Source organism: Nuphar pumila, chromosome 11 (genome assembly GCF_984573655.1).
Source record: "Nuphar pumila chromosome 11, dmNupPumi1.hap1.1, whole genome shotgun sequence".
Taxonomy (NCBI): Eukaryota; Viridiplantae; Streptophyta; class Magnoliopsida; order Nymphaeales; family Nymphaeaceae; genus Nuphar; species Nuphar pumila.
In genome coordinates, this window is record NC_143259.1 from 17,647,618 (window position 1) to 17,660,851 (window position 13,234).

The window sequence follows — 13,234 nt, forward strand, 5'->3', positions numbered from 1 at the left end:
TCACTTTTCTAAATATCATAATTATTTATGTTTTTTTCTTAGAAAATCCAATAAAAACATATTATTATTTACTTATCCTCACTCATATGTTTTCTACACAGGTTTTCTCAATCACCCTTCTAAGCACTGAACTTTTCTTTCTTTTTAAGCTCTTTTCTCTCTTTTTTTTCTTTTCATGCTTTTTCTTTTTGCGCACTTATTCTTCTCTTATAGCTTGCGTGTGGTCTGCTTTTATGCCTTGTGCAATATCAATATCTTCTATACTTTTTCAATACATAACAAAAGATATCAACTAAGACATAAAAGTGACTTCCTTCATTCACCTTTATAACGTGAGAGTCAAACATTTCAACTTGTATCTGTTCTCAGCTACTTAGGATCACGAAGTTTTCCACTCTCCTTTTCGAAATGGAATTAAAAGTTTCAACTTACATCTAAGTTTCATCTACTAAGGATTATGGAATTATCCAAACAACCTAACGCATGCTTCTTTTTTTCACTTTTTGAGCTCATTTTTACGCTTTTGTTCATTTGCTTAGTTTTTCAAAAATACAACTGTGCATATTCATATTTGCAATTCAAAATAAATTCTAACATGTATTTATCATCATTTCTTTGAAATCCGCATAAACAACCATAATTTTTAGATCTATGTCAGAAAAAATTTTTGTGGGGCTTAAAAATCCTCTAAAAACATCAGATTTGAAATAACATTCATATAAGTTCAAACTCTTTCTTTAAAAATCTACTTTTCATGAGATATGTGTAAACATGTGCAAGAACGTAAATAGAAATATCAAGGTGTGCAAACTACACCCTCCCTCATGCTTGAATGACACTGTCCCAGTGGCACTCCCCCATGCTTATATGAAACTAAGTGAATGCACATGAGAGAAAATAAATGAGGGAAAAGATTAGAATGACGTGACATGAAATAAAAATACACGTTCTATGAATATAATGAATGCAATGTATACATGACATACATGAAAACCATGGATGAAACCAAAAAGAACATGAAAAACTCACGAAAAAGTAAAAACAAAATAAAATCTATAAATTCTAAGCAAATCTAATAATATACAAGATATGGGTTGCCTCCCATAAAGCGCTAAGTTTCACGTCCCCAGCCAGACGGATCCCTAGAAAAATCCTTCATCGTCCATGAGATCAATGGACATGAAGTCAGGCTCAATCGGGCTCTCTATGAAAAATAGTGTCATCTGTGACACTGCGCACTGTGTTTCCATCCCGTCTACCTCTAAATGGCTCGAAGTGCCCGATCCAATTCAAATCACCTATCTGATTCTCAAGTAATTCTAGGTGATCCTCTTCTAGTGATTCCTTATCCTCCTCAAGAGGTGGATCACTCAATAACCAAGCATATTCTGCTTCTACGAGGTCTTGAATGACATCAACCTCGAAAGAAGCCTCCTCAACAGCAGGCCCCATAGCAGCACGAAAAATGTTCAGTCGCATCTTCCTATTTCCGAATGACACATCCATCGCACCAGTGCGGCAATTAATGCACGCGTTGGCGGTAGCTAGGAAGGGGCGACCGAGAATAATAGGAGTCTGTTGTGGGTTATCAACTCCCTCCATATCTAATATCACGAAGTCGACAGGGAAATAACAATCCTCCACCTTGACTAAAACATCTTCAAGTATCCCTCTTGGGGTCTTAATCGATCTATCAGCAAGCAGAAGAGTCATAGGTGTAGGTTTCATCTTTTTTAATCCAAATTGGTCATAAAAGAAACCCGGTAAGATGTTAACACTTGCCCCAAGGTCGAGCAATGCACGCCCAACAGTGATGTTTCCTATGACACATGAGATGATAGGAGTCCCTGGGTCTTTGAGCTTAGGTGAGTTTTGATGTTGCAATACTGCGCTCACCTGCCCAGTCAAATAAATCTTTTTCTGCACATGGGACCTCGACTTCCTTTTCTGCGTACAAAGCTCTTTGAGAAACTTTGCATATGCAGGGACTTGTTGGATGGCATCTAGTAAGGGAAGGTTTATCTGAACGTGCTTGAATATCTCAAGCATCTCTTGCATGTTCACTCCGGACTTACCTAATGCTCTCGGTCTCTCTAACGCCTCAGAAAAGGGGGCTTTAGGAATATAGGATGGTGAAGGCTCAGATGGAAGAACCTTCTCGCTTTTCTGAGGTAAAACCTTAGGGACAGACTGCTTCTCACTTATCTTCTCTCTTTCTTCTGCAGCCTCCCTCACTTGGTACTGCTTCTCACTCCTAAGGGTTACTACTTGAGCTTGCTCTTTATGTGCATTGGTCATATGCAAGCTACGCATAGGTTCCTTTCCCTTAGGGTTGACAATAGGCTGACTAGGCAGTGTCCTCTCACTTCGCCTGCTAAGCGCCTCGGCGAGCTGCCCCATTTGAGTCTCTAATTTTGCAATAGACTGATTATGCGAGCTCAAATTCACTTTAATATCAGAAAATGCTTGTAGCATCTTGTCCTCGAAGGACTGACTATGCGAAGGCTCATGAGACTGGGGATGAGTATAAACAGGTTGGGCAGAGGGATAACTGGATCTCTGAAATCCAGGTGCATAACTGCCTTGACTGGGTTGACTCTGGGAAGGGTTAGGGGGTTGGATCTGTGAGTTGTGCCATGAAAAATTGGGATGGTTTCACCAACCCGGGTCATAAGTGTTAGAAAATGGATTGGGTGCGGGCCTAGCGAAGTTTTGAGCCATCTGAGCTTGCTCTTGGACAAACTCAGGGTACTGTGGCGCAACTGGGCACTGAAAAATATGGTGTGCAGGACTCGCACACAACGCGCACACCTGCATGGCAGGAGAAGGACCCAACAAAAACTGATCTAATTTCTGGGACAGTTGGTCTACCTTGTTGCTCAACTTAAGGTTTATCCCTATTTCAAAAATATCTGTCTTCTTAGTACTATCCTGTGCAGATGCAGCCCTATCGAACCGTGAAGTTGTCGCATGGTGCATCGAATTTTCGCTCAATGTCTCAAAAAGCGACCACGCTTCATCCTCACTTTTTAGCATAAAAGTGCCCCCACATGACGAATCCACTATTTGCCTATCCTTCTCGGTCAAGCCATCGTAAAAATACTGCACCAGTTGCCAACGAGGCACCTGGTGGTGGGGACACTTACGGAGAAGATCTTTCATCCTCTCCCAAGTCTCGTAGAATTGTTCTCCCTCAATCTGCGAAAAACTGATTATGGCTTTACGAAACTGATTCGTCTTACCAATTGGGAAGTACTTTTTAAGGAACTCGCGTTGCATTCCTTCCCAAGTGGTAATCTGAACTGTATCGAGGGACTTTAGCCCATGTTTAGCTTTATCTTTGAGAGAGAACGGAAACAACGTCAACCTCAATGCGTCATCTCCAAAGTTGTTGATCCGCACTGTCGAGCAGATCTCCAAAAAATCATCAATATGACTATATGGGTCTTCGTTGCTAAGGCCATGAAAGGATGGTAGCATTTGAATGATACTGACCTTTATTTCAAATTGATTGGCTCCTACATCAGATCTCGTGATGCAGGAGGTGGGAGTGTATATGGTGGGCATGAAGTACTCCTTAAGGGTACGGAACAACGACAGATTTTCGGCCATGGTGATAAGATGAGGAGTTCTAACAAGAAACTCGGGACTCAATTAGCTCGGGTCGAGTGATCGTTGCCTGTGCATACACCTTGAAGTAGACCGGTGTAGCACCCGTCCTAATTTTGGGTTTTCTACCTAACTAACGCGCTAGCGGCCAAACCAAACAACGAGTAAACTAAAACAACGAAAAACTAAACAAACACCACGCAGTTGCACACAGCAGGGATTATGCAAAAGAAATAGAAATCTATGTATATGGTACCAATCGTACACAGTCACCTCTAAGGGAATCCTAGAGGGAGGGCTGTGCAGAAAAGTAAGCTCGTCTCTACGATATGCACATACGTGGTTCTAAACCTAAATGCAAACAAACACTAGGCAATAAAGTGAATACTAATATTACGCCGTTCCCCGGCAACGACGCCAAAAATTTGATGTCTTCTTTTAAATCGTTGTAATTTTTGAAAAGATTTTTAAATGTAAAACATGTGAAAACCAAACATCAAATAATAAAAACCGGTTCTCACTAGTGGATGAGACCGGGTCGAACTCAGGGAACGGGAATATTTTGTATTCAAGCACACAAATCTAAACTAATCTTTATTGCCGTATTATTAAAATGTAAAATGTTCAAGAAAGGTAAAAACAACTAACTATTACAACAAATGAATACCCTTCGCAGAGGGCGTAAAGTGCAATATTTACAAACCCAATTAAATTCCTAATTCTAAACTGAAAAATAAAAATCTTCTATCTTTGTACTTCGTGTCGTGCAATCGCTTCTGCTCCACTCCTGTGCTATCCTGCACAATTCAAAGGAACACGAGCAGTACCGGAGAACTAAAAGATATGCAAAATGTAAAAATAAGAAATTTCTAAAATTGCCTAAAATGTATAAAATGATATATCTAAAATAAAACTAAATGCAACATGTAGAATGAAACTAATATGCAATGTTTGAAATGCAAAATAAAATGTGAAATAAAATGATATGCCTAAGAAAACTAATGAAATTAAAATGTTAATAAAACTAATGAACTATCATGAGGTAAGCATTGAAATAGTCGTGAGCCATCTTTAGAACAGATTATGAAAACCTGTTTTTCAAAACACATTACCGTGAAAAATGAAGTCAATAACATGAATTTCAAAATGAGATATCATGAGTTTCAAAATGCCATGAGAAAGGAATAATGTGAGAAAATGGAACACTGTAAGAAATTGAAAATGAAGTGTTTAAGAAAATGAATTTCAGAAGAAATATGCCATGTGAAATATGAAATGAGAAAGAGAATGGTTGTGAAAATAAATTCCCGTGAGAAATTTACAGAGGAAATGCCCTGAGAAATTGAATTTCACAACAGAGGAATGCTAGTTGAAGACTGCAACCCCGATCAGTAGAGACTCATTGACTGAAGAATCAACGAGCACCTCAGCAAATTAAATTTAATGAGTTTCTATTGTAGACCAGATCGAGGTTGAGAACAGGTTCTCATGACCACTGTATAAAAATTTTGACTTCACGGCAAATAAGATCAGATTTCCTGCAGCTGATAGATCAATGTTTTTCAAAATTTTCCAATCAGTTTCTCATCTGATTTCACTATATCGTGAAAACTAGAAGTCATGGTAAATTTGCTTGTATTTCTTCAGCAGAGGTGATGACTCCAGCAGACACCGGACGAAGATTCTCACGGTGAAGACAGGATGATCCGGCAGATTGGATCAAATCCGATAGCTCTTTATTTTTTTATTTTCACGACTGACACAGATGTATTCCTATAGATCTGGATTTAAGAGTTCTGATTTGAAGAAGTAGTGTATCCGGACGATCTAAAACAAATCCATCATAGCAAAAAGGGGGAAATCTGGCGAGTTTTTAAACTACTTCACTGTAAAACAAAATTTCACAGTGAGTATCTGGCAAGTAGAATGGATGACTCTGGCCAAAGATCTTCATGATACAGCGATGAACAAATCAAAATTGCAAATCAAAACAATGCATAACAATGAATGAAATGCAGAATTTAAGAACAACTGCAAACATCAGAAAGTTACAAATGAAAATGTAATGTGCGTAAATGTAAAAATGCATAAAAGAAATATGAAGAAACAAAAAGAAACAGTATGCAAACTTAAAAAAAATAAAAATCATGAAACAGAAATCAGAGAAAGAGAGGAAGGAGAAGAAAATTACACGATTACCGTACCTTAGAGGGGTTAGGAAAGAATGGCCTCCACCGTGCGCCAGTCGCCGGACTGAAGATCCACCACCACCGGCTGAGGAAGATTAGAAAAATAGGGAGAAGGGGAAGAAAGAGGTAAGAAACCACCGACAGTGGTGGAGAAGGTGAGAAGAGAGGGAAAAGAGGGAAAGGGGAACCGAGTTCAGGCGTACATGGGAGACAAATGAAATTTTTTCCATTCGTGGGTTTTAAAAACCCCAAACCGGTTGGAACCGGTTTGAAACAGATTTTTTTTTCCAGTTTTTCAAAGAAATCAAACCGTGTAAACCGATTTGTTATTTTCAGCTTTTAATTTCAAAAAGCCCAAACCGTGTAAACCGGTTTGTTTCATTATTTTTTTTTCAAAAATCTAAAAAAACTATTTAAAAGTTTTTATTTGCTAAAACCTCAAAACCTCATTTGATTATTATTTTTTTTCTAAAAAATATAACTATTCTAATCTATATATTTAATATATTTTTTTTCTTCTTTTCTATAAAGAAATCCAAAATTACTTTATTAACTAAATTGCAAAATAAAGCTACTTTTTCAAGCATTTTCTAATTTTAATTCATTTTAGCTCATTTACTCAAAACCAGCATAAAATTGAGTTTTAAATCATTTTTTTAGGAAATCATGCATATTTTTGATATAAATTAACCCTAAAATATATGCATGATCAAATACTCCCATGCTTATGTTTTGCTAGTCCTCGAGCAAACTAGAACAATGCAAGAAATCAAACTATCACCTAACTCACTTTCGTAGGAATCACGGTTGCATTTAGCTCATGCAACAAGCCCTTTCAACCCCTGGGTTACCCCAGTGGACGAGTAAGGTCTCGTGAGGGTTTGCAGTGATGCTACCCACAAACATCTCTGTCATGTATGCATAATATTACACATCCTCATAAGTAGTAAGTAATTAAAGACTTTGTTTTCACAAATATTTCATGTTACAAAAAAAAATCAAAACATAATTAGAGTCTTTTATATACCACCACAGAAAAAGAATTTCTTTCACTTTTCTAAATATCACAATTATTTATGTTTTATTCTTAGAAAATCCAATAAAAACATATTATTATTTACTTATCCTCACTCATATGTTTTTACACAGGTTTTCTCAATCACCCTTCTAAGCACTGAACGTTTCTTTCTTTTTAAGCTCTTTTCTCTTTTTTTTTTTTCTTTTCACGCTTTTTCTTTTTGCACACTTATTCTTCTCTTATAGCTTGCGTGTGGTCTGCTTTTATGCCTTGGTCTAGAATTGTTCTCCCTCAACCACTAAAGAAGTAGGGGGTTCTATGCTTTACTTATAAAACAAAATTTTCAGCTCTGACCATCGATTGAAAATTTTTCTGCCTTCTCTCTAACTGTCAAACAGAGTTGAGTTTTTACGAGATAAGAATTCAATTTCAATCTCGGCTAGTTGTTTGTTGTGAGAACTATACGTGTGAATGCATGTTATTTTGAATGGATGTTTATGTGCTATGAACTGTTATGAAGTATGGGTTTGCTGCAGGAAATGCAAGTGTCTACTCATGGGGCACAGATTGATAAAAACATTAAGGCACAAGCATACTCGTGGCCAATATCGAGTGATTGGACCAAAGTGTCCATTATGTGAATTAATGTGAATTTTGTATGATAATGAATATGCTGCAAATTCTTACGTATGACTACAATGTACATGATATGAATGACATGAATGATGTGAGTGAGTGGATGCATCTAGTGTTTAAAGATATTTTATTTTCTTGTTACACATGCATGCATGATTTTGAAAGAAATAAAACATGTACCATGTTCTCGAACCAAAGGTTTTGAAAATGCATCCTTAGGCCCTGAAGTGGTTGAATTTATTGAATGAGATTTCTAAACGGTCATTGCATGTAAACAAATGATTAATGGTTAAACATGTAATATAAAATGACTGATACTCATTAAGAGAAGGTGAGTGGTACTAATCTAGCTTCGTGGATATTATTTTGAGCACAAAAGATTTCTCCTCCCCAGCCACGAAGATATGAGAACCCTCTACTTTATACTACAACATGGAGGATACAGAATCTCATGAGTAAAGTTCGATGCATCGGGATGATAGTGTGAGAACTTATTTCTCTCTTTGCGTCCCTCACCCGACACTTGCGAATGTTGCCGGGCCAGGATAAAAGTTACCCCTTGATTGAAAATACATTTGTGTCATAGCCCTGCCATAGGACTTTGCCTATGTTTGTACCCATAAGAATCTGTGAAAACCGTAACTTAAATGATTGTGCTTTAGATAGGCATGACTTGCATCATGTAAAAAAAGATAATTAAAGATAAGAATCCATTCATGCATTGAAAGGGCTTATGTACTTGTAAGTACATGTATTTTAAATTGTTCATACATTTTACTTACTTAAGTTTGGATGAATAATGCTTATTTGTTATTTTTGCAATAGAAAGCTTACTTGAGTGGTTGAAATGTATGTTGAATTTTTTTATATTTAATTTGATTAAGTGTATGAAAAAATGGCCCCACATTTTTTGTTTCCGTATTTTGCTTTATTTGTTCGGTATAGCTCTACCCTACTTATACATTGTATGTTTGACCTTTTGATTTTAATGTTTTTCAGAAAGTGAGTAGATTTACATGTGATGGTGGGAGGTTGCTACGAAAACCAAGTCATAACTTTTTCAGACCTCTGACATTTTGGATTGAGAGCAATTTTAATTGCTTTAAACTCTGATATTTTTTAAAATTTATTTAATAATTAAATATTTATAATTAATTTTGAACAATTCTAGACTGTTAAATTTAATTCATGAATGTTTTATTTTTAATTTGAATGTTGTATGTTTATGACTGTATACGAGAAGTAGCACGCCAAGTTTTGGTCTCGATAGATTTTTCTATTATTATTTTGTTAAAGTAATTTAAAAATATTTTTAAAAAAATATCATTTTTGAGATTTAAAAATGAAGGTGTTACAAAAGCTCTAAGAAAAAAGAAGATAGAGAATTCTAAAGAAAATGGGAGAGGGGGTGGAGAACTAACCTTCTTAATCCTTCTCATAAATATTTTTATTTATAAATGAGCTTAGACAAGAGTTTTATCTCTAATATAAGAGGTTAATATTTATTAAATTATTTTATTAATAAAATAAATAAATAAATTATAGGTCTTAATTCATTTAATTTTGAAATTAATTAATCTAGAGACGAAATGTAGGAACTTTTTACCCTAACTTAGGATCTAGTGACATGGTAACCTTCTGAGAGACCTACAGACCAAAAACTTCAACAGAATTTGATGTTTAAATAGTTGATTTTATATCCTTTGAAACACAAATCATAGTGGTAGTCTTAGATTTAATCATACGCATATAGATTGACAAAAAATTTTAGTCGACACTGAAAAACATTAATTTTTGACCTACAATTAGGCATGAACTTTGGTCGATGATAAAATGCTCAAATCAATACCAATTTGGGCGTGTAGATAATCGATTTTGATGCCCTCAAAATGAGTAACGTCAAGGTCGACTCCAATATAATAGGTGAGTCATCGATCGACCAAAATTTTGGTCAAAACAATAATGATGTTGTTTTGAGTGTCACCCTATGAGTCCAATCCAATAAGATTCTATCTAAATATCTTGAGTTATATTAAATCCAATTCATCCTTAATTAGATCCAAACTATCATGAATTATATTCAACTTAATTAGGTTGGATCCAAATACCATTAGTTAAATTAACTACCTAATTTAAGGTCCAAATTTATATTAAACTTGAATGTTAGGATTTAGATCCAAATACGATATCCATAATTTAAAAATATACAAATTGTTTACTTTCTTGTTTAGTCTATATATTTAAATTTTATAATTATTCTTATAATATTCTTCATAACTTGAGACTTAAGTTTATAATAATTGAAATAAAAAAAATAAAAAATCAAGAATTTCAAAAAAATCAAGAAATTACACTCATATCATATCATAGATGCATATAAAGTTCATCATTTATTCATTTTAATTGTCAAATAAAAATCTTGGGTTTTACATTCCTATCACCGTCCTTGCATAGGTTTTGATTTTAACCTTCATCCCCGTTTCATTCCCTATTTCATATCCTTCATCCCCAGTGGAGACGAAGCACCCCCATCTCCCTCCCATCCACTGTAGCATCTCCCTGGTTATCATACAATGTAGATAATGCCAACAGTTGCCAACTTACAGTATAGCCAACTAATGATTTTTAGTTTTCATATTGCTAAGGCAATTAATTGGGTGGCTCGAGCCCATAGATAGCAAGTGGGCCAACTTAAGCCTTTACTTTATTATTTGGATTTAAACCCGGTAGCTAGCAGGTCAGGTTCTAAAATCTTGACCAAAACCCGGCCCTGATCGGCTTGACCTGTCAGACCACCCGACTTGTTGTCAATCCCTTCTCTTAATGGCCACTTCTATGAACTTCTCGGTTAATTTTTTAGTGTAAAAACTGAATCACAAACAACATGGTTGTAGACGTGGGAATCCTTTTTAAAGTGTGCTCCCAAATAACATTGAGGATTTGCTAAATCTATGCCCATTTGATATGCGAGGAATCAACTGGAGTTTGGTTCTCATGAGATTTTGAAAGTGAATCTCTCTCTCTCTTCCACCACATTTTCACTTTTAAAAGAATCAACCAAAACTTAAGCTCCACAGAGGCGTGAGAACCCCAAAGTAATAACACCTACCAATGTCGTCGAAGTGTTTAACGAAAGTTGCCTTGGGAAAAAAAAAAAAAACAGCCTTTTAAATTTGTAATTTTGTACAACCCCCAACTACACCAAAACGCCAAAGCAAGCAACCAAGCCTTTTAAAAGGAAAGCATGGTGTTTCTGTAATTTCCTCCAACTTTGAGGGGTATTTACTACATGCACAACTTCAAGTCGCTTTCAAGAACAAAAAATAAATATCTAGGAAAAAGACACTAAAGAGAGTGAAGGTGGTCGAGTGGTGTGCCGATTCCCCCTTACGGGAAGAGGTTTTCCCATACCACCCCTTGTATTTGCCCATGGTTTTCCCCCAAACTCTCTCTCTCTCTCTCTCTCACACACACACACAGGTATATATCTCCCGCAACCCCCGTATTCACATCTCCACTCCATTCGAAGCTCTCTCTCTATTCCCCTTCTCTCTTTCTCTCTTTCAAATGGCGTCTAGGGTTAGGGTTTCAGAGAGGAACCACAGAGAGACGGTTCTGCAGGTGTGGGAGGACGACGACGACTACGAGTGCCCGTCTCCTTACTCACCGCCCTCTCGCTATTCCGAGGGGGAAGGGTGCGGTTACTCCCGAGGGTTCCCGAGGGCGTCGAGGTCGATGAGGAGGTTCTACGATCTCAGTTCCGACGGGCGCGGCGGGGGAGTTCATTTCCTTCAGGCGTGCCACCGATGCAAGCGGCCGCTGGGCCAAGGGGACGATTTCTACATGTATAAAGGAGACACCCCGTTCTGTAGCGAGGATTGCAGGCAGGAGCAGATCGACGCGGACGAGGCCGACGAGGTGTGGGGCTCGGTGAAGGCGATGCAGAAGAAGAGCAACGCCTCCGCCGTCGCCGATGAGAATAAGAATCAGGCGGCGTCCCCCGGACGGACCGACGATCTCCGGCTACGTACCGGCACCGTCGCCGCCGGGTGATCTGTAGGATGTTTTCGTCATTTCCTTCCAAACCCCGACTTAACCGGTACCGAACCGACTCGCTCCTTCTATACGCAAAAGAAAAAAAAAAGAGAAAAAGAGAATCGCAACGGAGCTGAGGAAGATCCGACGGTGGAGAAGCTAACCGAGGTGCTTGAGATCGGAGTTTTTTTTTTCGTTGATGCCGGTGTAAATAGGTGAGGAGTTTTGTTTTCGATCGGGATAAGTGTGAAAGATGAGGGGTAAATTGGAGATGAGAAGCCTTGGCTTGGACAAAAGATGCCCTCTTCCTTTTCTTTTTTCTTTTTCTTTTTTCTGAATGTAATCAGAGAAAAGATGAGAAGAAGAAGGCAGGCTGAGTGAGGGGCTTTAAGGGCATCTTCGTCATTCCGGTCGAGGGACTGACGGGGAAATTGTATATGGTGTATTGTTGCTTGGGATGTAGTTTTCCATTCGACATGTATTTAACGTTTTCACTCTTTGCCCTTATGTGAATTCTTTCGGTTGCCCTTTTCTTGCTCTAATCGTTTTGTTTAGTGATGATGTTTCTCTGTTGATTTTATATATCTTTGTTTCTCTCCTTATTGTTTTCTATGCATTTCCTTTTTTTCGTTTTCCCTTCTTATATGCGTTTTGATTGATTCTCCTGGTAACTATGCTCTGAATCTCAGCTTGAGGTTTTAATGGCATTTTTCGTTTTCCCTTCAACGAAATCAAACATCAAAATTGTAATTTGCAATTATTATTTTCAGCAAGATGCTTGGGACCCCAAAATATATGATATACATGTTTTGCAATATAACCATGTTTTTTTTATAAATCGCTTAACATACTAGCGGTTTTACAAAACTCTATACATGTCTACTCTATACATGTCCACGATTTTTTTTGCTGATCAAAAAGCAACTTTGCAAAACAAATGATATCACTGAACATAGCAACTTTTAAGCCTTAGTGGCATTCTATGCTTTTGTAGATATTACCCTCGTCTATATTCCTTTCTGTCATTCGGTACAAAAGAAAAACGCATCGAGGTTCACCCAAGTTTCTGCATGTAAATTAACCGGTTAAATTCCTTTCTGTGGGCTACTTTCCTTTGGTTAATGTTTATTTTTGATTGGGCTTTACTTTCTTTTTGTTTTTAAAGACAAGGCTTTACTTTCGTTAAAACAGTATCGGATTGCTTTTAAATCAGTGTGCCATCAGGCTTTTTGGGGTTTCCTTCACTCGTCGCTATTTGGCATTTTGTTTGCGAATGATGCAAGAAAGAAGGATGTCCCACGATGAGGGAGATGTGCACTGGGCCCGAATGGGTGGGACCTGACCCAGCTGTGTTGATCCGGGTGGGTGAGCCCCAGGTTTGCTAGAATAAAGACATTAGTCTTAGTTGGCTTAGTGGGCTAGCTCAGCTGGGTTCATTTTCACATCCAACATGCTGCTACTCATGGGGACCATACTTCTGGAGCATGGTTGGTGGACACAGTCTGTGAAGAGTACAAAGCATGAAGATGGCAGATTTGCATGGTTGTTTTTCCTTTTTTTCCAGGCTCAGGAAAAACCCCATGGGGGGGTTCTTTTGTCGACAGAAAAAAATACCTTTGATTTTCTGGTAGGAATGCCTTCCACAGGTTTCGAACGTGTGACATCTCAAGTGAGCTGCAAGGTTGCATCTCTAAGAACAAGCTTCCATGTTGTTTTGATCTTTGTGAGGCTAAGGAGTTCATCGAAA

General features: G+C 37.5%; 1 protein-coding gene across 1 annotated transcript; it reads left to right on the plus strand.

Annotated features, from left to right (window-relative positions):
• The first annotated feature begins 10,982 nt into the window (after positions 1–10,982).
• LOC149822124 (FCS-Like Zinc finger 2-like) lies at positions 10,983–11,994 on the plus strand. Its single transcript, XM_089980926.1, has one exon. The coding sequence runs from the start codon at positions 11,020–11,022 to the stop codon at positions 11,503–11,505; it is 486 nt and encodes a 161-aa protein (XP_089837052.1). The 5' UTR covers positions 10,983–11,019; the 3' UTR covers positions 11,506–11,994.
• The last annotated feature ends 1,240 nt before the right edge of the window (positions 11,995–13,234 follow it).